The sequence below is a fragment of the Rasamsonia emersonii genome (assembly GCF_000968595.1).
Source record: "Rasamsonia emersonii CBS 393.64 chromosome Unknown ctg1118621760416, whole genome shotgun sequence".
Lineage (NCBI taxonomy): Eukaryota > Fungi > Ascomycota > Eurotiomycetes > Eurotiales > Trichocomaceae > Rasamsonia > Rasamsonia emersonii.
In genome coordinates, this window is record NW_013563016.1 from 1 (window position 1) to 21,711 (window position 21,711).

Here is a 21,711-nt window from a genome sequence, read left to right on the forward strand (position 1 = left end):
AAGGTAGACATGCAGGATGGATATCACGTTTCATTAGGTCATAACATATATCATACCAAGGGAAATCCTTCTTATGTCGTGTTCATGGCAATAGCGCATTCGACGCGCGAGAATAGATCATCAAGAGATGCTAGTCCCATGGAAAGTCAGATTCTTCCACCCGGGTGCAGGTGAGATAAGGAAGCCCTCCCAGGCCGCCGTCTCCGACGCCACTTCCTCCGGACCCTCCCCGGTTATCGCTTCCCTTGAGATCCAGCTCAAGGAAGTTCCTCATCAGCGGCTTGACGATCTCCCGCGCAAGTCGCTTGATCTCGTCCATCTTCCTCTCGAACCGCTTAAGGTTCTCCCGGGTATAGAGAGATTCCGACGATGACGGGGTCGGATGCAATTTGAGGAAACGTTTCAATTCATCACGCGGCAAGTAGGCCTCAGTCGAGGACGACCCAAGGAGGCGGTACACCCGGCCTGAAGGAACAGGCGGGGCAGCTGGGCTTTGCATGGCGCCATTGCCTTGCTGAGGATCGTTGCTGCCGTTGGCCGTATTCCGTTGAGGGGAGTTCTTGAGTATCGGTGCCGGAGGTGGCGTCGTATTCTCCACGAGCCACTGCCGGAATAAAGATACGGCAAGCCAGTCCAGGTAGGCGTTCGTTGGACTCACACGCTCCCCTCGGGAGGTCGTCAGGGTGAGGCGGAAAAGTTTCGCCTCCACGCGCGCCTTGAGATCCTCGAGATCCTCCACCTTGTCCTCGATCAGGTCAAAAATCGAGTCGGGTAGTTGTGGGTAAGACCCATTTCGAAGATGCGGTAGCGCCGCGGGCCACTGGCCCACCACATGGATGAGCGCTTCCGAAAATATGACCTTGCTGCGGGCAAGGTAACCTAATTTCAAGTAGCTGGGCGGGTATTTCGCAATCTGTTTGAAAAGCCTGGATGAAAAGCGCAGAAGATGATGGTCGACTCGCGGTCCCACCACAGGAAGGGCGTCGTACATGTCGGCCAGATTCAGGAGAGACTTGCATTCCGCATAGGCAGAGGCAATGTTGACACTGTTCAGGATCGGAGGATAGTTATAGAAGATGCGGAAAAGGTTGTCGTAGTCCCGGATCAAAGGGTCCAGCTCGGCATCATGAGCCGCACCAGAGGAAGGAAGATGCACGGCAGATTGCAATCCAGCCAGATGGGCCACCGACCGGAAGAAACCTGCCCGTGGCGTGGATGGCTTGGTTATCGGCGTCGGTGGAGGACGCGAAAAGTCTGCTCCTTCGAAGATGCTCTCAGAGCTTGGAGGCTGCATATTCACGGGAGAGTCAGCGTCATTTGGGCAGTCATGGCGGGATCATGACTCTTGACACACCTTCTGGACCAGGATTGGCTCCTCATCCTCTTCCCTGTTCTCCCAGTCCAACTCATATCTCCATCTCTTCTTTGCCGGCGGCCCCTGTATACTTCGTCTCCCTGACTCGCCAGACCCTGATCCATCTTCAGGGACACTAGGCAAGCTGTGACCAGACTCGGACGATCCTGCAGTGGGCTGTCCCTCCCTCTGTGCCTGTGCGCGCGACCACTCCTCGCTGGTGCTCGCCTCAAAGAAGCCCGAGCACTGGGCCAGTATCAGCCGATGGAGCAGATATCGCTTCTCCTGTCCCCCCGCTTTGATCACGATCTCCACATCCCCCGTGTGAGCGAAAATGGGAAACTCGTTCTGCGGCTGGTGAGACGATCCGCCCTGGTGGGAGCGGCCATGACGATGATGGCGACTCGAGTGCGATAGGCGCGACGACGAGGAAGGAGGAGGAGGTGGCGGTGGTGGGAGCCGGGTCGTTGAAGCTGTACGATCCACTCTTTCCGGATAAGAAACCATGGCCGAGATCGATCAATCGGTTGGAGCAGGCTGGTCCTCGACACCCCTCACTCACGACATCCTAAAAGGTCCTGACCAGATGCGATGCGAAAACAGATCGATGGAAACTCCGCGAAAGGAGTTTGGGGTAGACTGTGTCGAAAGTTGGCCGAATGTGGGATGTTTACCACAGTCGCGGGTGCTTGGCCGCTGCGCGACGGAGCACACTTATCTAGGTCCCGAGTCCGACGCGATCTGGATCGAGTGCTCTTGATAAGATGACAGGAACCCTGGAACGGCCAGAAAAGAGCGCTTCAGAAGCCAGATGAAACAATATAGCCAGACAACCAGCCAAACGACTGTGGCTGTGAGGGACGAGGATACAAAGAACACTCTACTGCTGAGACCGCAGACGGTAGACCCAAGTTAGTCATGCCTGTGAATGTCCAGTCTCGCTAACTAAATCCGTATGGAGTATGGAGTAGTTCTTCCAGGCTTTGGCCAGACTGTGCGCGCCTCCAGCCAATCCTCCGAGTCCTGACAAAGAGAGACGCTCAGCCTAGAGCTTAGTTCCTTTTAGTTGCCGGGTCCCGCACCCAGGAGCCTTGGGTCGTTGATAATAGTGGCCCAGCGGGCTTCATGGCTGTCGGGGGTCGCGAACAAAGATTCTTACTGGGGGCTTAAGGGCTGTAATTGTTCCTTAGCAGCTGAACAGTGGCACCGGCCACAATGCCGGTGGATGGCGGTTGCGAGAACAATCCAATCGCCAACCAGCCCCCAGCGTGGCGAAGCCAGTGAGACAGAAGCCTCAACAAAAGAGAGGCCCAAAAGGACTCACAGACTGGGGACTGAGAAGCATGTGACTTTGACGTGGTTGGCGATCTTGTCCGCAATACCATGATCTACACATTATAGCTGGTGTATTCTCTTGATAACCAGGCATGTACGATATACTGGCTCGCTAACCTTAAAGCTTAAGTTGGAGACAGCGGACGACGCAGCCAGCTGGGCAACAGTCACAAAGCAACAAGAGTAGACGAAAACAACGGTCCAGACTGCCTGGAGGCGTCCAACTGCAACTCGTTAAGCAATAAAATTGACTCAACACTGTGCTCAACACGTGTTCTGGTCAGGGGTGGCCGCCACGCGCTTATGTAACCCGATTTCCCCGCGCTGAGGTGTAAAACAACCCGGGCCCGGGCCAGTTCTTATCTGCTCCCACCGCCGCTGTCGAGCTCGATCGTGTGTTGCTGTTGCATCTTGTCCACATATGGATGATACAGAGTCTTTCCTCGTGTCCAGTTTCGGTCAAATGCATAGGACCGCCGTGTGAACCGTCGAGGATGGCGAATCCACACCGAGCCAGCGACTCTCGGCCTTCGATTCGAGCGGACAGAACGTACTCACCACCAGAGAACGCCTCCTAGAGCCGCAAAGAACCATCAATCACCAGCCATGACGAAGGGCTGCTATACTTGTCGCCGTCGCCGCATCGTTTGCGACAATGGTCTTCCTACCTGTCGCAAATGCCGCGACGCCGGCAAGGAATGTCTAGGCTATCAGAAACCTCTGGTCTGGGTCAAAGGCGGTGTTGCAAGCCGTGGGAAGATGATGGGACTCAGCTTCGACGACGTAATGGATCGTAATGCTCCCAATCGTGGGACCAAGAAGAGGCCTTCCGAAGGGGACAGTTCGGGCCCTGAGCAACAGTCGGAGCGACAGCTTGAGAAACGGCCTGAGAAACAGCCTGAGAAACAGCAGGTGCAACGGCCTGAGCCTTCCGAATCGTCCAGTGAAGGGAGTAATCGAAATAATAATGGTAATAACGATATGTTCTGGACCGGCGAAGACGATTCTTGGAACGATACATCGCAGCCTTTGTCTCGAAACCACAACGGAGATGGGACCCTCATGCATGTACGATCAATTCCTTCAGGTCATTACGATCCTTCCCCCTCACGGCCGTTGGTCGATCCTCTCTTTCAAGACATAAGCCGCCTTTCAAGGTTCTACATTGCTCATTGTAAGTGGCTTCTGTGTCGCCGGTGTGAATATTGTTTTCACGTGTCCTAGAGCTGACCGGATATCTATTACATATCAGTTAATCAACGCTGTGCTCGCGACCTCGCTCTATACGATGCTGTAAAGAACCCCTATCGGGACCTCATCCCGTTCATCAGTGAGTCACCCGTGCTCACGGATGCCCTGGCTGCTGTTGGAGCGATACATTACGCATATATCTCGTCGAACAAGCTGCCTGTCCCTCTGTCAATTACTTCGAGCGACTCAACAACATTCGAAACGTTCTGCTCGGATCAGGATGCGAAGGATAGGGCGGCGATTTCGATATCACGGCAGGTTAGCTCCAAAGCATATGAGCATTTCTTGTGGCTCAAACAACGGGCGCTCCGTCAGCTGTCAGCAGACCTCGCAGACCCAATAAGACGAAATGATGATCGAATGGTGGCTGCGATATTTGTTCTCATCCTCCTTGATGCCATAGAATCTGGGAGCGGCGCATGGAAATACCATCTCGAGGGTGCCAAGAATCTACTCAAGAGTCGACAGCCGTTTTCACCTAATGAGTCTATAAAAGGGATGATGGAAAGCCTGAACACGTTTGTCATCGACAGCTGTCTGATGTAAGCTTTCTCCCCTTATATATGCCGCCAGATATCCTAATGGGATCGAAATGTTAACGTGCCTATCAGAACGGAAATCATGGGTTCAACTCTCGCCCGACCCGGAGTCCTGTCGAAGCCTTTCTATTCTCAGGCGATGGGTCCCGCCATTCTCAAGCGGCTGGAGAAGACCTCCTGGGTGGGCTGTCCCGCCTATCTTCTGGAAGTGATGTTCTTCGTCCACGCACAGCGGTATTCCGAGTGCGATCTCACCGGGGAATATTCACTGTCATTCCTTTCCCCATCAGAAGCCTCTTGCCGTCCGTTGTCGCCGGCGGCGATTCTGCGGCATATCGAGGCTTTCGATCCCATTGCCTGGGCGGAGGAGATGCAGACGTTCCACTTCCTACCGGATCTGTCCAAACGGATCGCCCTGGCGTCCGCCTATAAGGCTGGGGTTTATCTCTACGCCAAAAGGGTTCTCTCGAAAGTCAGTCCCCTCTCGTGTGGAGATGCCTGCGACCACGACACCGTCGAGAATGAGCTGATCTATCATCTGTCGCTCCTTTCGCCGGACGACGAGCACTTCAAATGCACGATCTGGCTCACCTTCATCGCGGGCGCTGAAAGCAAGTACCCGGAGCAACGCGTGTTCACGTTGGAGCGGCTGAGCGCCCTCTGGAGTGCGATCATCAGCGTCAACGTGCAGAACGCAGCCCGGGTGTTAAAGCTGATGTGGCAGCGACAGGACGAGAAACGTCGAGAGTGGGAGAGAAAACGAGCGCAGATGGGGGGAGCTATGCTGGATTCTTTCGAGGAACCGGAATTTGATTGGATCCAGGAACTCGACCGGTCGAGGATCGATTGGCTTTTTATTTAGCCATCGCCTTTATCTTGTCTTTTTTCTTTTTTTTTCCGACTATTTTGACTATCCTGTGTAATGTACATAATGCATCTGCTACGACTCAAGTCCGTTTTTCTGTCGATGCTCAGGATATCACTGGTCTCAAGGCGCTGTGCATGGCTGTGTGTGAATTTGGGACAAGGTTCGGTTCAGCGCTGACGTCCTTTTTTTCTTTCTTTCTATCTTCTGCTTTTTTTCGGGTTTTTCCTTTTCTTTTTCTTTCGGGTATTTTATCTGCTCTTTTTTTTTTTTGAAGAACATACTGAGAATGCTACGTAGTTAGTTAATTAATGCTCTGCTAGGATAATATTATCTTCTATCCATCTCTCCATCTACTTGAGTCTATCTACTTGAGATCATCAATTTAAACGAAACCCATGCATGAACGTGGAGTTAATAAACTACGATAAAATGAAGGATAGAGGGGCGGCTAGGTAGGTTACGTTAAGTTACTGTTACATTTAAGTAATATTTCGTTTTCTCAATGCGATCGATCAATGGATTGATTCGATTGGATTTGTTTAATTTGTCTGGCCTTATCCTACACTATCCTCTCCCTGACACTATCCTCCCTTACCTGCACGCTATTATTAGTGTCGCACTTGCTTACCTACACTGTACAGTACATACATACGTGGTAGACATACATTAATTGCTACGGATTATCCTTAAAGTCGATAGATAGGAAATTCAATTGTAGTTTAGGAGTGAAAAAAAATTGTAGACGATCAGTTCTGCGCAAAAAAAAAAGTTTACCTACAAAACGCTAAACTAAACAAACACGAAGAATGTATACCATTCATTAAAAAAAAAGAGGTGTGGTGTGTAGGTGTGGATGGATAGGTAGTAGGAGGAGGTGCAAGTTAATTGCACCATGACATGGGGGGAAAGAAATAGATAGAATTTATGTATAGTTAAGAAGTCAGTTAGACGAGAAAAAAAGAAAAAAAACTGAAGCTGAAGTTAGTTAGATGGAGAGATGCGCCAAGCTCACGAGAAAAGGAGATTGTTGATGGATCAGATCAAGACCAGACGAGGTGCTTGCTTGCAAAACGTATACCAATTGAAAAAAGAAAGAAAAAAGAAAAGAAAAGAAGGAACTCTGTGGGATTTGGAGGTGGAACCAAGAATGAAAAAGCATGAACCACGCTTAGTTGGGGAGTAAGTAGTAGGGAAAAGATGATTCGCTCGGTCTCAGGAAAGAATGGGGAGAAAAAAAAAGGTACAAGACGACAGGTCGACAGATAAAATGCTTGTTTGTATCATCCGGGAAACAAAGCAACTGTACATCTCTTTTTTCACAATCTAAGATGCAAATACGTCCTCGACACGAAATGCCCGTCATCGTGATCAGAAGAGGAGCAAGTAGAGAAACGAAACGCCCACCAAGCTAATGGCAATGCTGAATGAAACGGTAGTAGAACCTGTAAGAGGTTGGCTATAGAGGTCAAATGACACAGGGAGTTTCATCAAAACAATGGTTCAACAAAGGAGATGAAAATAATGGGGGGGGAGAAAAAGGGTAACGGTAACGGTGGATGGATATACTATGCATGGTGAAAACGCTCGATCCTGGTAGCAAACATGCCCAAGACAAGATTTGTCGAACTACAGAGTCAACAACCAGACTTAGAAAGTCCGTTAGAAAACAGCGGCAAGACCATTCTTCGAATGCCGTCTGCTGAATCGTTTCTTGCCCCTGACAGAATCCGAATCTGTGCCTTGGTGTTTGACGTGAGTGGTCCTCCCCTCGCCCTGGAATTCAGAACTGTGGTCCAACGTGTTCGTCTGGCTCGAAAATGCCGACGACATATCCCGGTAAGCCTCGTCACCAGAATATTGCTGTCCTTGTTGAGACGCCGCCATCTCCTTCGCTCTGTCAAGGGCATCCAGCCACTCTTGCGCCGACATTGCCGAGGATCCCGTATTGCCGGACGAGGGCTTGGGATCCTCAAAAACGAAATGCTTCTCTCGCTTGAAACAAATCAGTCAGTTGGACATTTTCAACAACGGCGCCAGATAGAATCACACTTACCGTATCAACCACCCAGGACGAAGACCCCTTTGAGTCGGTCGAACTCCGGTATTGCGTCCCTGGGGCAAGGAGATTTATTTCCAGCTTCGCCTTCTTCTCCTCGCCACCGGCCGCCGCCAAGATAATACGGGCAGCGGAAGTCACCATAACCAAGCGCTGCCGCTTCTTGGTGGTACTTCCTCCAAAAAAGCGGGAAAATTTCTTTGCCGTTTCGTTGTCGTTTCCGTTTCTTGACGTGGGGCTGTGAGGAGCTGGAGAAGAGAGAACGACCAGATTGCCCAACTTCAATATTCGCTCGTTGTTCTTGGTCAGTACTGGCGACCACTCGATATCTAGTTGGCTCGGAGGAGGGAGTTCGGTGATGACTCGTGGATGATAAGCTCTCGAACTGACGCTGGCTGCCGTCGACGGAGTGGTAGAGATATTTGGCGGGAAGCTCTCCCCTTCACTAGTGCCGTTCAACTTGATCGGCTCACGAGGCGGAGGAACATATGACTTTAGTCGGGGGGGCTTTTGTTTCCATAGCCCTCGACCCCATGTAATTCCGTCAAAGAATTCATGGTTCTTAATATGTTCGATTGGCAGGCGCCTTGTAGGATCGAGGACAAGAAGCCGTTCAACGAGATCACGAGCAACAGGAGGAAACCCGGTCGGGAATTCATACTCCAGTGCAACGATCTTCTGAAAGGTCAGGTACTCGTTGGCGGCTTTGAATGGCGGTCGACCCGCCAGAAGCTGGAAAATAATACAACCAAATGCCCACAGGTCACTCGCTTTGCAAGCATTCTTATCCGTGAGCAGCTCGGGGCTGACATATTCGGCCGTCCCCACGAAGGAACTTGCGCGCTCCTCCTCCGGAATCTCGGTGGAGTCCAGTGGCGGCATGTCGTTTGAGCCCTCTTCGGGCTTCTTCGGACTTTTGAGGATCTTCGCCGTACCAAAGTCCGTGATCTTGGTGTGCATCTGACTGTCCAGCAATATATTCTCCGGTTTCAAGTCGCGATGGATAACTCCCCGTTTATGCATGTAGTCAATGGTGTCGAGTATCTGGGCGCCATAGAATCGGGTACATTCTTCGTCAAAAGTGGTCATCCGCTTCAAGACGCCTAGCAGCTCGCCGCCTTTGCAGTAATCCAGAACGAAGTATAACGACCGCTCATCCTGGAAAGTGTAGTACAGCCGGACGATCCCGGGATGGTCCGTGAGTCTGTTCAACGTGTCCTTCTCAATGTTGACGTATTTGACCTTCTTCTCTTTGATGATGTGACGCTTGTCAAGAATCTTAATGGCGTATTCGTTCAGCGTCTGGCGATCCGTCGCCAGCACTACTGTGCTGTAGGACCCTTCTCCAAGTGTATGGCCAAAAGAGAAATCCCGAACTCCCTTCTTGATGTATCGAGAAACCACCTGCCCATTGGCGTCCACCTCTTTGCGAACCCCGACGGCTGCACCCCGTTCCTGCCATTCCTCGCTGCTCATGGGAGGACCGTTTTCCAACGAATATGGTGAACCAGATAGCTGGGACGCAGTATTGCTGTGGCCGGCAGGCCGCGTGCCTTGTCGTGGAGGCAGTGGCCCGTTTCCGGACGGAAATTGGGCCGTTTTATAAGATCGGTCGCTGTGACTACTGTCTCTCGAAGGTACCCCCGCCTGAAGAGCCGAGGAGCCGCCTCTGGAATCAGAGCGGCTCATCTTGTCGGTTCCCGACGAGGCATTCGAGTCGGTACGGATCCGATAATTATTCAAGTCGCGAGCAACCGCATTCGAACCATTAGCGTAATGAGATGCGGGCGCCGACGGTGTACGGGTAAGACCGTGCTGACCGGAAAAATGTTGCGAGGAAGAATGGTTAGGGTAGTAGGCCACTGAAGATCGATTCGCCTGGCGCTGGTGCGCTGGATCCGGCGCATTATGCTGCGTAGAGGACGTCTGGGAATTGATATCACCAATCGGTTCAGTTGGCGAGTAATCTTGTTCTGGCTCATCGGCCGACGATGAGGGAGGTATGGACGCGTTCTGAGGAGCTTCTGTGAGGGGTGGTTGGGTTTGTGTCGTTGATGCCGGTATACTCGCCAGGGCCGGGGTCACTGCATCTTCCGACTCGTTAAGGGAAGAATCATCTGGATTGGCAATTCTCAACCCCCCAAAGGATTGGGAAAGACTGAGATCCCCGTCCATGTTGGGATCCCTGGCAACGGACGGAAGCACGGCAGAGGACGGTCAGAATGGACTCGAGAGGGACGTGATGGCGGTGACGGAGAAAGGGGGCGCCCCGATGACACCTGGGAGGATGGAGAGCAGACCTGACTGATAGCCACGAGGGTACAAATAGAGTACCTAGGCTATGGCGGCGGCGATCGCATAGACAACGAATGCATGGTACGGATCGGGATACGTCAGACTGGTCGGGCGGGTTCTCCTGGTCATATACTGGCCGAACTGAGTTTCACTAGGGATGAGACGCGTAGAAAGACAGTGCTGAGAGGACTCAGCACGAGCAAGCAGCAGGGGGTGGTGGGAGGGGTGTTGCTGGGAGTGAAGCTGGTGAGGATGGCATGCCCAGCAGGTTCGGGGAGTGTTTGGATGGATTTGGCTTAGGGGACTGGTTAGTGAGGAGAGCCACCCCAGGGACACGCAACATTCCCGCCCAAAGCCTGCGCCTCACAGCCCCCCTCACAAAGCCATGTTCCAGCGTGACCAGAGGCCGATATGGAAGCACAGTGCCTGGCTTATTCCTTTGAAGATGTCTGGCGCAGGAATGAGCCCTCATAGATTGTTATATTGTGTGTTGTGCATTTCCCTTGCCGGTGCACTCGGATGGAGGAGTAGATATGTATATCAATTGACCCATCATGCTCTATCGCACAGAAGGAAAAAAGGAGATAGTTGAAATATATGTACCTGTATCCAGCCTCAACTGTCCTTCATGCCCTGTCCCTTTCCAGAATGGCTCCTCTCGGCGTCAGCCTGTCGCCTTTGGTCGTAACTTCCTAACAAGGCCATTGAGCGAGAACAAGCAAGCAAGCACATCTCCTGCCTCTTGCTGGCCTGAGTTTCTGCATCATCCTCTTTCACTTCTCTCTGTTGGCATTTATCACCTTGTGCACATCCAGTCGCCACTCATCCAGACAAAGAAATCATCTTCAACGGCTTGTGATCGATTCTTACGCTGATGCTGTCGCCATGCTTCGAGTGCGACCAACCCGAATCTTGCTGACTGACAGAGAGATTCAAGCCAGTCTTGAGCGGATTACACTCGAAAGGACTCTCATCTCAGAAATCGAGCAGCTTGAAGTTGGCAACCCTCTTGACTTTGAGGACGATGGACTGTGGTGTGTGCCATGCCGACATCACTTGAGTGTAGAGACATCAGGGTCCGATGGCAGCTCTTGCGCCGACTGTATCACTCAAGAGTTGGCCGGCGAGAACGGATCTGAATCGACTGCAGACGATGGAGTTATGATGGTAGGCTGTCCTTCCATTCCACAGATTGAGGGACCGTACTCTGCTGCCTCCAGAGCCATGTCAGCCTGGATCCTTGATTCTGACCCCCAAGGGAATGTCCAGCTCCTGGTTCTTGGTGAAACATCCCCAAGCACACAGTCAGCTTCAGCTTCCTCTAATGAAGCTTGCTGCCTCAGAGAGGAAGCTCACTCCTCATTCGTGTTAACCATCACATCTTTCTCCCCTTCTTAATGCTGGTCGAGAATCCGACTTACAGATAAGCACTGCAGGGATTTGCAAGTCGAGCTCAGTGACTATTGAAAACGGCCGGTCCCAAGATCAGATGCCGACAGGAACGTTGTCCAGTAACGCCCAAGAATGGCCGTCACGAGGTCAAAGCTTCGACGCTCGACGAAGTGCCGGTAAATCTTCGTTTGGAACAGTTGCCCGCAATTTTGAGTCTACGTGTGGGAAAGGAGATCCCGGTGCGTGCTGCATCCGCTCGGAGGAGAGATTTCTTATCAATGGTAACAGGGAATTCGCTGAAACTCGCGCATCTAAGAGGAGATGGACAGGTACGTTTTCAATACTCTTCATCCAAAGATGCTCTTTGAGAATTATTGGGGTGCTAACAGTGTATTACTTTTTCGTCCAAGTCATTCTACGCATCCATAACCGGCCTCGATCTGTCATTACCAAGAACGTCGTTCTCTGTATCATATTTCCCTACTATATTTGAACGAACAAGACTCATCGGGTCCTCAGACATGGAGGCAGAGAAGGACGAGCTGAGCGATCTATTTTCACTCAAATCCGAAGATTCCGCGACTAGCTCATTTTTTGACGGTTCAACCTCAGAATTGACAGCATCGATCGTCCGAAGCGGATCGAGTTCAAATGAGACCAATACTGCGTCAGACTCCTCTGATACCGAGTCGACTATATCGTTGGATGATAATTTCGTGAAGTCTGTTATTGGGTCAGACAGGGTAAGTATGCCATCAATACCAGGACAACCACGGGCAATGCCGACATATAACAGGGGATAGATGTCCGCGAACGCATCCTTGAAGAATCGATCATTTTTCGCAATGCCTTCAATTCGCTCGTCGCGCAGTTTGGGAACGAGAACGATACTGCAGAAGACTTTGGATTGAGCGAGGTTCGGAATAGGCCGCTCGGAGTGTTGTATCCACGTCGACGTCGTTCTTCTCGACGGTCTGCTTCGTTCGACAGCTTGTGACCTGGATGTCTATGAATTGGCAGAGCTTCCTCTATGAAGAGGTGACAGGACAAGGTGTATTCCTCAATTTTAGGCATTGTCTCATTACCAACCTACCAGTTACCCGTCATGTGTGTTAGAGACAGTTCTCAATCTCAGGTTCAGACCGTCGTGTTAAAATTACATGTGATTTCCAGGCAAGGTATCCGTCACAATTTATGGTAATCTATCTTGGCACACTTAGCCGACTGGTATCTATCAGTCACGTCTACACCGACTTGTCCATTACCTGGTGGAACGGGGTTTCCGCAAAAGTATGGCATTGAATAAGATATCCTGTGTCTATCTAGGAATTCATATAAGCAAGGAGATGCAACACGAAGCACAAAAATGAAGGGGCAAGAGATAAAAATTGGTCTAGAACAAGGTATCTAATTACTATGCACCCCTTTCACTTGGAAAGTCGAAATTGAAGCCGGTAATTCGAGACATTAAAAAAAAGCAATAGAGAAAACAACATCCAATTCAAACGATTTCCAACCAAGTAGGTAGATAGATAGTTTAGCAATGCTCGGTCTGGTTCGAAGTAGGTAGGTAGGTAAGCAAGTAGGCAATAAATGGGTACTAGATAAAAAATGAGTCAGGTTAGGTAGGTTTGTGGTAAGCAATAATAATAAATATTCTTTCTTTTTTTTCTTCATTAAAAAAAGGATCTAAAGTTTATGTGTGAGTCTAGAAAAAAAGAGAACTAAATTAAAGAATCGAGCAAGGGTTTCGGGGGAATAAGAAAAAAAGCATTTGACAATGACGAGAAATCTTCCCGTTGTTCGCTTTGCTCCCTTTCTCTTTTATAGTTTCGACTCGCTCCATTCCGTGTATCTCGTGAGATTAAAAAAAGAGGAGAGACGAAAAAAATGCTGTAGATTGAAGTGACAATTGTTTGTCGACATGCAGGTATCTTCTTTTTTGTTTTATTATTTTTTCTTCGTTTACTTGTTGTGCTTCTTGGCGAACACCTGAGCACCGTCCACCAGGCGTCGCTCGTTGTTCTGTCGGCCGTTGACAAAGTCGGGGTAGTTGAGAGTCAGCTCAACAGCGCCGTTGACAATGTTGTCAACAGCCTCAACACCCAGCATGAAGGAGTGGTCCTGGTTGCCGACCTCGTAGCGCCAGCTGCCGAAGCGGCCACGAGACCAGATGTCCATCTGCTGCAGCTTGGGCAGCAGCTTGGACAGCGCACCCTCACGCTCGAGAGAGGGGGTCGGGTATCCGTGGTCGAAGCGGCGGTGGTAGGTGGAGACGATCTCGTCAGTCGGCTTGAGCAGCTCGGTGTTGACGAGACCCTGGATCGACTCAGCCAGGATGGTCTCCGCGTTGACGGGCTTCATCGAGGACTCGGAAACCTCAAGCATGAGAGACCAGTACGGGCCCTCCTTGGGTTCCTGGCTCTCGGGCTTGGAGCCATCAGCCAGCTGCAGAGTAGGCAGCTTCTTCGAGGCATCAGGCTGGTTGTAGGGCGAGTAGTTGGAGAAGATGGTGGCACGGTAGAAGGGGCAGTTGTCCTCGGGGAAGTAGAGCTGTGATTGAACTGTGTTAGTGACCCATTTGGAGTGAAGAATGTCATGTAGTGTGATGATTGGGGTCTTACCCAGCACTTGTCTCCAATTCTCTCCGGGCGGTGTCCACGGACACCAATACCAATAACGTGGGTGGAAGAGTAGAAGAGCTCCTTGCTCCAGTCAATGAGCTCCTTGTCGCCAATTGCCTCGGCCAGATAGTCAATGGGCATCGTGGAGATCAGCTTCTCGTAGCCAATCGTGGTGCCATCCGCCAGAGTGACGACCTTGGTGTTCGGGTTGACCTTGGTGACCCGGCCCTTCTCACCGAAGCGGGTCTTCTCCTTAGGGAGAGTGTTGGCAACCGCAATCCAGATACCACCAGTACCGCCACGAGCAGGGAAGCGGAAGGTCGCGTTGGGACCCCAGTTTCCGGCAGTCTTCTGGAGGATCACGTTGGTGGTGACAGTCTTCACGTTGGGAGCAGCCACACGCTCACCCAACCATTGGCATTGCATCTGATTTTTACAGAAGTATTTATTAGCGACTCGGTTCCGGAAGGCTTGTGTTGCTCAAGCGACCTTGTGGAAGCCTAGAAACCTACCTTAGTGGTGGGCACAGCCCAGACCTTGAAGTTGTACGGTCTCATGAAGAGGTCAGCGATGCCAACACCCACGTTACGAAGAATCCACTCGTCGAAAGTCTTGGGTTTCGTGTTGGCAACACGGGCTTCCAGAGCGGCATCAATCAGGCCATCAATGCACTTAACTTGGTCCTCCTTGGGAAGCATGGAGATGTTGTTCTGGAAAGGGTAGGGAACCCATTGGCCCTTGCAGCGCACATAGGAGACACGCTGGTGGTGGTACCAGTCATCGGGCTTGGGGAGAGCCTCATCGAGGCAGTCGTCGAAGTACTTGTAGTGGGAGAAGATGACATGGCCACCAACGTCGTAGAGCTACAACCAGGTTCACATTAGGATCCAAGAGGATTTGTCAAGCTCGACGAGACTTACGAAGCCTTCAGGGGTCACATCCGTCGACGCCAGACCACCGGGAGTCTCGTTGGCATCGACAATCATCCATGTCGGGCCGTTCTGCAAACATTGTTAGTTCGTTCGCGATTCAATGGCACACAGCAAGCGGGTGGATGGTTCGTACAATCTGGTTCAAGCGCTTCGCAGCACCCAAGCCAGTTGGGCCTGCACCAATGACGAGAACGTCAACGGAGCTGTAGAGAAGAGCAACGATGCGGTCAGCGTTCGGATTCTGGCACGCCCGGCGGTGGACAACGGGATTCAGCAGCTCTTACATGTCAGGGTGGCTCATCCTGCCTTGGAGAATGTCCTGGAAGCTGGGCACACGACTCAAGGTCTTGCGGGCGATGTTCAGCATAGAAAAACGAGCACTGCTGAGGCAGGGACGACTTTTTGAGGGGTTGGAAGCAGAGACAGGAATGTCAGTCGAGCGAAGTTGACACGAAGTTTGGAGCCCTCTGTTGCCTCAGCTGCTGTGGGGTGGGCGGTGTGTGTTTCACGTTGTGATAGCACGGTGCACGTTCGGGTCTGGTGGAGTCCCCTGGAAAGGGGCTTGCTCTAGCACTGCGGCACGAGGGCCAATGCCCGGGCCCTTGCCAAACAAACTCTGCGGAATACTCCATGCTGCTCGCTCTCCCCTAGGGCTTCTAGAGCGATTCCTACCTAAATGCCGCCACCGCTGACACCGACATTGGCTGCAAGCTAAGCTCTACCTAGAGCTACACTAACGTCCAGTTGAGGTCCCTTTCCGGGCGCAGCTATCTGGTAATAATGTTGCCCCGAGTCACGCAAGCAGTCTTGGCAAGAACGAGGGTTTTTTTTTAAGGTCTGTACGGAGTATCCTGGAGGTGTCTATCTGTCCTTTCCAATTGACAAGCATACGGTCATTGCTGATTCATTATTGGTGTCGTCATGGTTCTAGTCCAGCGTCGCCATGCCTTACATTTGCATATGCGTTGTGACAGCCACGTTGTGCTGTCTTGCTACCGGAACCGTCGATATCACCTTGCCAAATTAAGGGCGTTATTAACAAACTGGGCAGTGGAATCGACCTGCCACTTCCTCGAATGATAGGTGAATAATGGCCGATCTCTTCGATCGACTGGCAAAAATACCTGATAAGGCGGTTGCATGCCTACAGCGCCTGCGAGGGCAGTTGGTTCCACCGATTATCGTCGGATAACGAGCAAAAAGGGGAAGCCGATCAGTGTCATGCGCGATTCTCCTAAACGCCCATGGCACATCACACCTGGCATTCAATTTCCAGTATCAGAAGGGAGCCATTCATATCTGGCAGATCTGTCGCCATCGGACACTTGAAGGAAGAGATTGGTTCCTGACTGGAGCGGCTTTTGCACCACTACTCCTACGTAGGCCGGGTCCTCGATTCTACTGCCAGCACGAGGTAACAACGCATTGAGCACCTCATTAATTAGGTACACCCTAGAAAGGCCCACGTTCCGCTAGTTACAGTGGGGAGGGAACTACAACCCAGCTGATTGAGCATCCCAGGGGAGGATACGGAGTGCAGTTAAGTGGGCGACTCCACGGGGCGCTCATGCGGTGATGAAGCTTTTCCTAGTGTGTAGAGGGGTTTTGGGTGGGTCAGCCCCCATGCAGGTTCGGCGAACAAGATGAGATTGATGGACGTCAACTTAGGCATAAAGGGTAGTAAGATCGCCGCATTCCCCACCAGGAAGGGAGGGCCATCGTGTCGTTCTCTGCCACCTGACTCGCTGGAATCGGAGAGGAACAGCTTGCGTAATGAAGGCTGTGCACGCCGCGGTGCCATTTGGATCAGCGTGTAATATTAATCAATCCAACCCAATGCGGGCGGCCTGAGCCGTGCAAGAAGGATATCACCATTCGGATGGATCCCTGAAGCCATCTTCTTCCTCTGTTACTCCGTACGCCGGAACGGAAGCTGGGATCTACAGGATGATCGTAGGGACGCCAGTTGAAATTGAAATCGAAATTTCCCAAAGGTGACAATGGTTCCGTTCCTGAAAACTTTTGTGAAAGGCTCCCGAAGTTTGGGAAGGGCCTTGAGGAATTTAAGTGGTCAAAATGAAATCCTCCTCCGTATTTGTGATTGATTAGTCAGACCGGGCAAAAGAAAAGCAAAGACTGCGTGTTAAAATACTTCATCCAGTGTAATCTCAAATTTCCCATCTCTAAATTGAGATAAGTGATGGTTGCTACGCTATAATATTAGCAGCACTGCGAAATTAATGCATTCCGACTCGTACTGATTGCCGCAAATCCAATACTACCACTGACAATCAGATGGTGATTATCACCCTGAAGTCCAACACTGGGAGATTGCAGAGTCCTCCGTGCAGGGTAGCAATTGACTGAGTGAGAACAGGGCGAGGTTGGATATTTAAGCACTCCGTAGGTCGTAGTCGATACCATCTTAGCCTGTCCATCGTCTCGAATACTTCTGTTGAAATTAACAACTGGCCAGATCGCCCTTGACGGCTCATGCCTGTCATCTCAGATTTAGGCCCGTCTGCAAGGCCAGGTGATAAGGGACGCGACCAAGCTCCGCTAAACCCCACGCAGGGCTTCCAGCATAATACGGAGTAATATGGGCTAGCAAATGGTAGAGATCACATCCATGTACTCCGTACTGTACCTTTGATATGAGCATGAGCATGCTGTACTCCGTACTCTGTACCTCCATACGGACGGGAGTACGGAGTATGGAGTACTCCGTACTGGTGTCACTATTAAGCAGGCCAAGACACATATTTTTTTTTAGCAGATCTGCTCTGAGTATTCCAGAAGCCGGGACGAAGATGACGATTTGGAAGCCACCGACATCGCAGAGCCACAGCACAAGCACAGCACAGATTAAGCACTACAAGCATCCACCGTTCCCACCATCACACGCTCTTAAATTACATTGCCACGGGCCCGTGGTCGCTGCATGGGTCGGTGGCCTCTCCTGGCCGCGGTGCGTGGGCCTCAGGAGCGCCTATGCGCACCTGAAACCGGTCGGTGAAGCCGTGCGCGCTGTTTCAAGAGCTAGCCGCCTCCGTTCCCGCCCAGTCAGCCGGCACCGGCTTGGCCCCCCTTTCCCAGTCGAGGTTCCTGCCACGTCTTCCACCCACGTTGCCTGCTTGCGGCGGATAACTTGCCTAGTCCCCTTCCCTGCTGCCCCCCATCGCTTACAGCACAGGATCCAGATTCACCAAAACAGCGAGTCGACCCCGTCCGACGGGAACGCGATCTGATTCTGGTCGAACCAGCCTGTCTTCAGCATCCGGCTCTCCTGGTCCTCCCGGCCTCGCTCACCAGCTTCTCCCACATTTCCCTCATCTCGTCCTCACACGATCCAAAGCTCCACCCCATTCCATCCCTTGAAGGCATATACTCCGGGCGCTGCCGTCCCATGCCCGTTTACGTACCACTGTTCTAAATTCGAAAAATTCCTTTTTCGTTTCCTGGCTCCTGTTCACCGTCGCCGCTCGTTCCCTTCTGACTACTTCTTTTCTCTGTTTTCCTTTTTTTCTATTCTTCCTCTTCTCCCAACTTGTTCCCCGTGGCCTCCGCAGCGTTTGGCACAAGCAGCCTGCTTCGGCCGCGACCGTTCGATCTCCAACGGTTTCTTGCTGACCAGGCTCGCGCATTGGCAACCATGAGTTCCGAAGGTGAAAAGGTCCGCACGTCGGGCGAGGTTTCTCGCTCGGAGCCTACTCTGCCCACTGTCAACCCGGCTGCTCAGAAGCCGGAGCCTCCTAAGCCGGCCTTGCATCCCGCTTTCTATGTGAGGTGTGTGACTCCTCCCGCATGACCAGAATGGGCAAAGGCGGGTGTGGACTTGGCTCACAGTCGTGGACAGTGCCTGGATCGCTCTCAGTTCGAGTGTCATTCTCTTCAACAAACATCTCCTCGACTATGCGAATTTCCGTGAGTACAGACCTATATCCTGATGCGAATCGAGTTCACGCGATACTAACAGCTGTCATTCTGAACAGGCTTCCGTATGTTCCTACCACGTCATCTGTCGATAGTTTTGTGTGCCATTTTCTGACGTGCCTTTAGCGATCGTCCTCACAACATGGCATTTGGCTTTTGCGACCCTGATGACCCAGATCCTGGCCCGCACGACCACTCTGCTTGACGGCCGTAAGACTGTCAAGATGACGGGTCGTGTCTACCTCCGTGCTATCGTGCCTATCGGTCTCTTCTTCAGCTTGAGCTTGATCTGTGGCAATGTGACATACCTTTATCTCAGTGTTGCTTTTATTCAGATGCTTAAGGTGAGATTTGCCTCTCGGCTGGGGTGGAAAGCTTCATAGTTGTCGGGTTCTAATGGGGTTTTCAGGCTACCACGCCAGTTGCTGTCCTGTTCGCGACGTGGGGTCTGGGTATGGCTCCAGTGAACTTCAAAGTTCTTATCAATGTGTCCGTCATCGTCATTGGTGTCGTCATTGCCTCCTTTGGCGAGATTAAATTCGTCTTCATCGGTTTCCTCTTCCAGATTGGTGGTATTGTCTTCGAGGCCGTTCGTCTGGTCATGGTGCAGCGTCTGTTGAGTTCTGCCGAGTTCAAGATGGACCCTCTGGTCTCGTTGTACTACTTTGCCCCAGTCTGCGCTGTCATGAATGGCATCACGGCTCTCTTCTTGGAAGTGCCTAACATGACTATGGAGAACATTTACAATGTGGGCGTTCTGACTCTGATTGCCAACGCCATGGTCGCTTTCTTGCTGAACGTCTCCGTTGTTTTCCTGGTAAGCAATCCTTTTTGCTCTCAGATCCGGTACATCTAGCATTAGGTGCTCATGATGCTCTTTCTGCAGATTGGCAAGACTTCCTCCCTCGTGATGACTCTCTGCGGTGTCCTGAAGGATATCCTTCTGGTTGCGGCTTCGATGATCATCTGGCACACCCCTGTCACTGCCACTCAGTTTTTCGGTTACTCCATCGCCCTGGCTGGTCTGGTTTACTACAAGCTCGGCGGTGACAAGATCAGGGAATACACGAGCCAGGCTAACCGCTCCTGGGCCGAGTATGGCTCCAAGCACCCGGCTCAGCGCAAGGCGATCATCATTGGTGCCGTTCTTCTTGGCTTCTTCCTTTTCATTGGTGCGCTTGCACCTAGCTATGCCCCGGAGTCCATTGACAAGGTGAAGGGCGTGCTTGGTGGCGCGACCGCAGGCAACGCCTAATTGCGTGTTGTTAAAACCTACTAGTCCTGACAAGGAGTCTTTGGGGACAACTGAGTTCTTCGAAATTCAGGGCTTATACGGTGGTATTTGTGCATTACTTGTTTTGCAGACTACAGGACAAGGTGTACAATATCGTTTTGCTTTACGTCGGCAAGGTCACGACTTAATCGAGGAAGCCTGCGAAAGCTGACCGGGATTGAGTGGATTTGGTGTTTCTATGGTCGAAAAAGGTCTGATGATGAAATACAGGCCACGAGATGAGTTGCATTGACAATAAGAAGAGGTCCTTCACACTGAGACCTGCGACGGCCGGATTGCCGCTGGAAATGCAGCCAGTGTCCGAGGAGGATTTGAATGAGTTTTTTTTTCCCTACTTTCTTTCACTTTTTTTCCTACTTTCTCGACTCGGTGGGTGCGGATCTTATACATTATAATTCGCTCTACCCCTTGTTGTTTTGATTCTTGTCTCGAGATCATTCACTTTGCGCGTTTTTCTTTTTCTTTCTTCTTCTTCTTTTTTTCCCTTTGCAACTCCTTTTATCATTGTATTGTGATCATATGTGCATCTTATTGCTTTATTTCCATGTCTAGAATAGAAGGTGCACCGGGGTTTGGGTGCAGGCATTTGTTGCTTGTGTCGAGATAGAAAATCAACTAATTGCTATATAACTACGATGTCTTCACTGTCTCTATTCATGACCATCTACTTGGTGTGTTCAGCGGATCTGCCTCCGACAATTGGGAAAATGCTAGTGTTAAAGTACGTGCATCTGATCTCCCTCGAGCTGTGTCTGCCAGATGCTCACCCTGCCGGGCGCTCACCCTCACCAGCTCCCCCCAGCAATGGCCAGGATTGATTGCCTGGCTCCTTGTCCTGAGGAATCGTCAGCGACGCCGGATCTCCCTGTTTTGGCTTAGTCGGGCGGCGAGGCGTGACATCCATGCATCGGCATGGGATTGTTGGATTCCGTCATGTCAATGCCTGGTCAGTGCCTAAGGCTATACCTGCCGGCCAATGAGCCAATATAGAGACCCCTGCAAAGGGTTTTCTCGGATCCGAGGGCTCGCTTGGGCTATCTCCACTATGGACGCGAGTCCCACTGAGCGAACGACATCCTCAGCCATTATTCGCCCCCCAGGTGACGCCAAGTAACGCCCGTCTCTTCTCCAGCAAATCAGCAGGTGGCATTCAACCGTGCTGTGGCGCCACCGCACACCAAGGCGCAAGTGATCGAAATGGTCGCTTGCCTTTTCGGTTTAGGGCGGATCGTTCAGCCCATGAGCACGGACGGGGGCGTTCGATTTGGTATTGGTATCGTCATGACTGCCGCTGCTTCCGTTGCCTGGCAGCGTGCCATGCCTGTCACGGTTTTGTTCCGGTATGGAAACCATGGGCGGTATCGTCTCCCAGGAAGAATCTGGAGCCCCGCACTGCCATTGGCTGAGTTCGTTCTTCCACCCCACCGCCGTCTTTCGCCGAGCCGCCGAGGTAATCATTACACGGAAAATACAATACCATACCATTATCCGCCCATGGTCGCTGCCGGCTGCTCCAGTGGCAGCGTATTCCGGTTGTCTCAAGCTCCACCGCCCAGCTCCGGGACTAAGTCTAGGACCTTCCCTGCAGCTCAGCATTCGCTGCTGTTGGCTGCGTTACTCTCCGCATTGCATCGCAGGGCGGCAGAAAGCGTTGCTCCCGAACCTCACGTCTGCTATCGTCAGCCTCGAAACTCTGGCTCTCTTCATCCACCTCAGGCCGTCCCATAAACCCGTGGTTTTTGTCTCGGTCTCACCTGGCTCTCTTCTTTCTCTTCTCCTCCTTTCCTCTTACTTCTCCCCCTTCCGTCCTACTTCCCAATCCTTTCTTGGACTGCTAC

General features: G+C 51.6%; 6 protein-coding genes across 6 annotated transcripts; 3 read left to right on the top strand and 3 right to left on the bottom strand.

Moving 5' to 3' along the window:
* Positions 1-130: 130 nt before the first annotated feature.
* Positions 131-1,861, bottom strand: T310_6489 (uncharacterized protein; the record flags this gene model as incomplete). The annotated part of the gene is made up of 2 exons (XM_013470671.1): positions 131-1,288; positions 1,355-1,861. 2 exons carry the CDS (start codon positions 1,859-1,861, stop codon positions 131-133), a joined length of 1,665 nt encoding a protein of 554 aa, XP_013326125.1.
* Positions 1,862-3,295: 1,434 nt separating this feature from the next.
* On the top strand, positions 3,296-5,341 carry T310_6490 (C6 finger domain protein Acr-2; the record flags this gene model as incomplete). The annotated part of the gene is made up of 3 exons (XM_013470672.1): positions 3,296-3,863; positions 3,942-4,482; positions 4,552-5,341. The coding sequence occupies 3 exons, from the start codon at positions 3,296-3,298 to the stop codon at positions 5,339-5,341; spliced, it is 1,899 nt and encodes a 632-aa protein (XP_013326126.1).
* A 1,665-nt stretch (positions 5,342-7,006) lies between these two features.
* Positions 7,007-9,578, bottom strand: T310_6491 (Serine/threonine protein kinase; the record flags this gene model as incomplete). Its single annotated transcript, XM_013470673.1, has 2 exons — positions 7,007-7,339; positions 7,401-9,578. The coding sequence occupies 2 exons, from the start codon at positions 9,576-9,578 to the stop codon at positions 7,007-7,009; spliced, it is 2,511 nt and encodes an 836-aa protein (XP_013326127.1).
* Positions 9,579-10,583: 1,005 nt separating this feature from the next.
* On the top strand, positions 10,584-12,715 carry T310_6492 (uncharacterized protein; the record flags this gene model as incomplete). Its single annotated transcript, XM_013470674.1, has 10 exons — positions 10,584-10,865; positions 11,122-11,329; positions 11,379-11,419; positions 11,501-11,833; positions 11,887-12,006; positions 12,136-12,287; positions 12,329-12,380; positions 12,488-12,544; positions 12,575-12,610; positions 12,695-12,715. The coding sequence occupies 10 exons, from the start codon at positions 10,584-10,586 to the stop codon at positions 12,713-12,715; spliced, it is 1,302 nt and encodes a 433-aa protein (XP_013326128.1).
* Positions 12,716-13,055: 340 nt separating this feature from the next.
* T310_6493 (UDP-galactopyranose mutase) lies at positions 13,056-15,013 on the bottom strand (the record flags this gene model as incomplete). The annotated part of the gene is made up of 6 exons (XM_013470675.1): positions 13,056-13,643; positions 13,715-14,140; positions 14,227-14,577; positions 14,635-14,715; positions 14,780-14,849; positions 14,931-15,013. The coding sequence occupies 6 exons, from the start codon at positions 15,011-15,013 to the stop codon at positions 13,056-13,058; spliced, it is 1,599 nt and encodes a 532-aa protein (XP_013326129.1).
* A 3,285-nt stretch (positions 15,014-18,298) lies between these two features.
* Positions 18,299-19,834, top strand: T310_6494 (DUF250 domain membrane protein; the record flags this gene model as incomplete). The annotated part of the gene is made up of 5 exons (XM_013470676.1): positions 18,299-18,432; positions 18,521-18,570; positions 18,706-18,923; positions 18,989-19,396; positions 19,466-19,834. The coding sequence occupies 5 exons, from the start codon at positions 18,299-18,301 to the stop codon at positions 19,832-19,834; spliced, it is 1,179 nt and encodes a 392-aa protein (XP_013326130.1).
* Between the last annotated feature and the right edge of the window lie 1,877 nt (positions 19,835-21,711).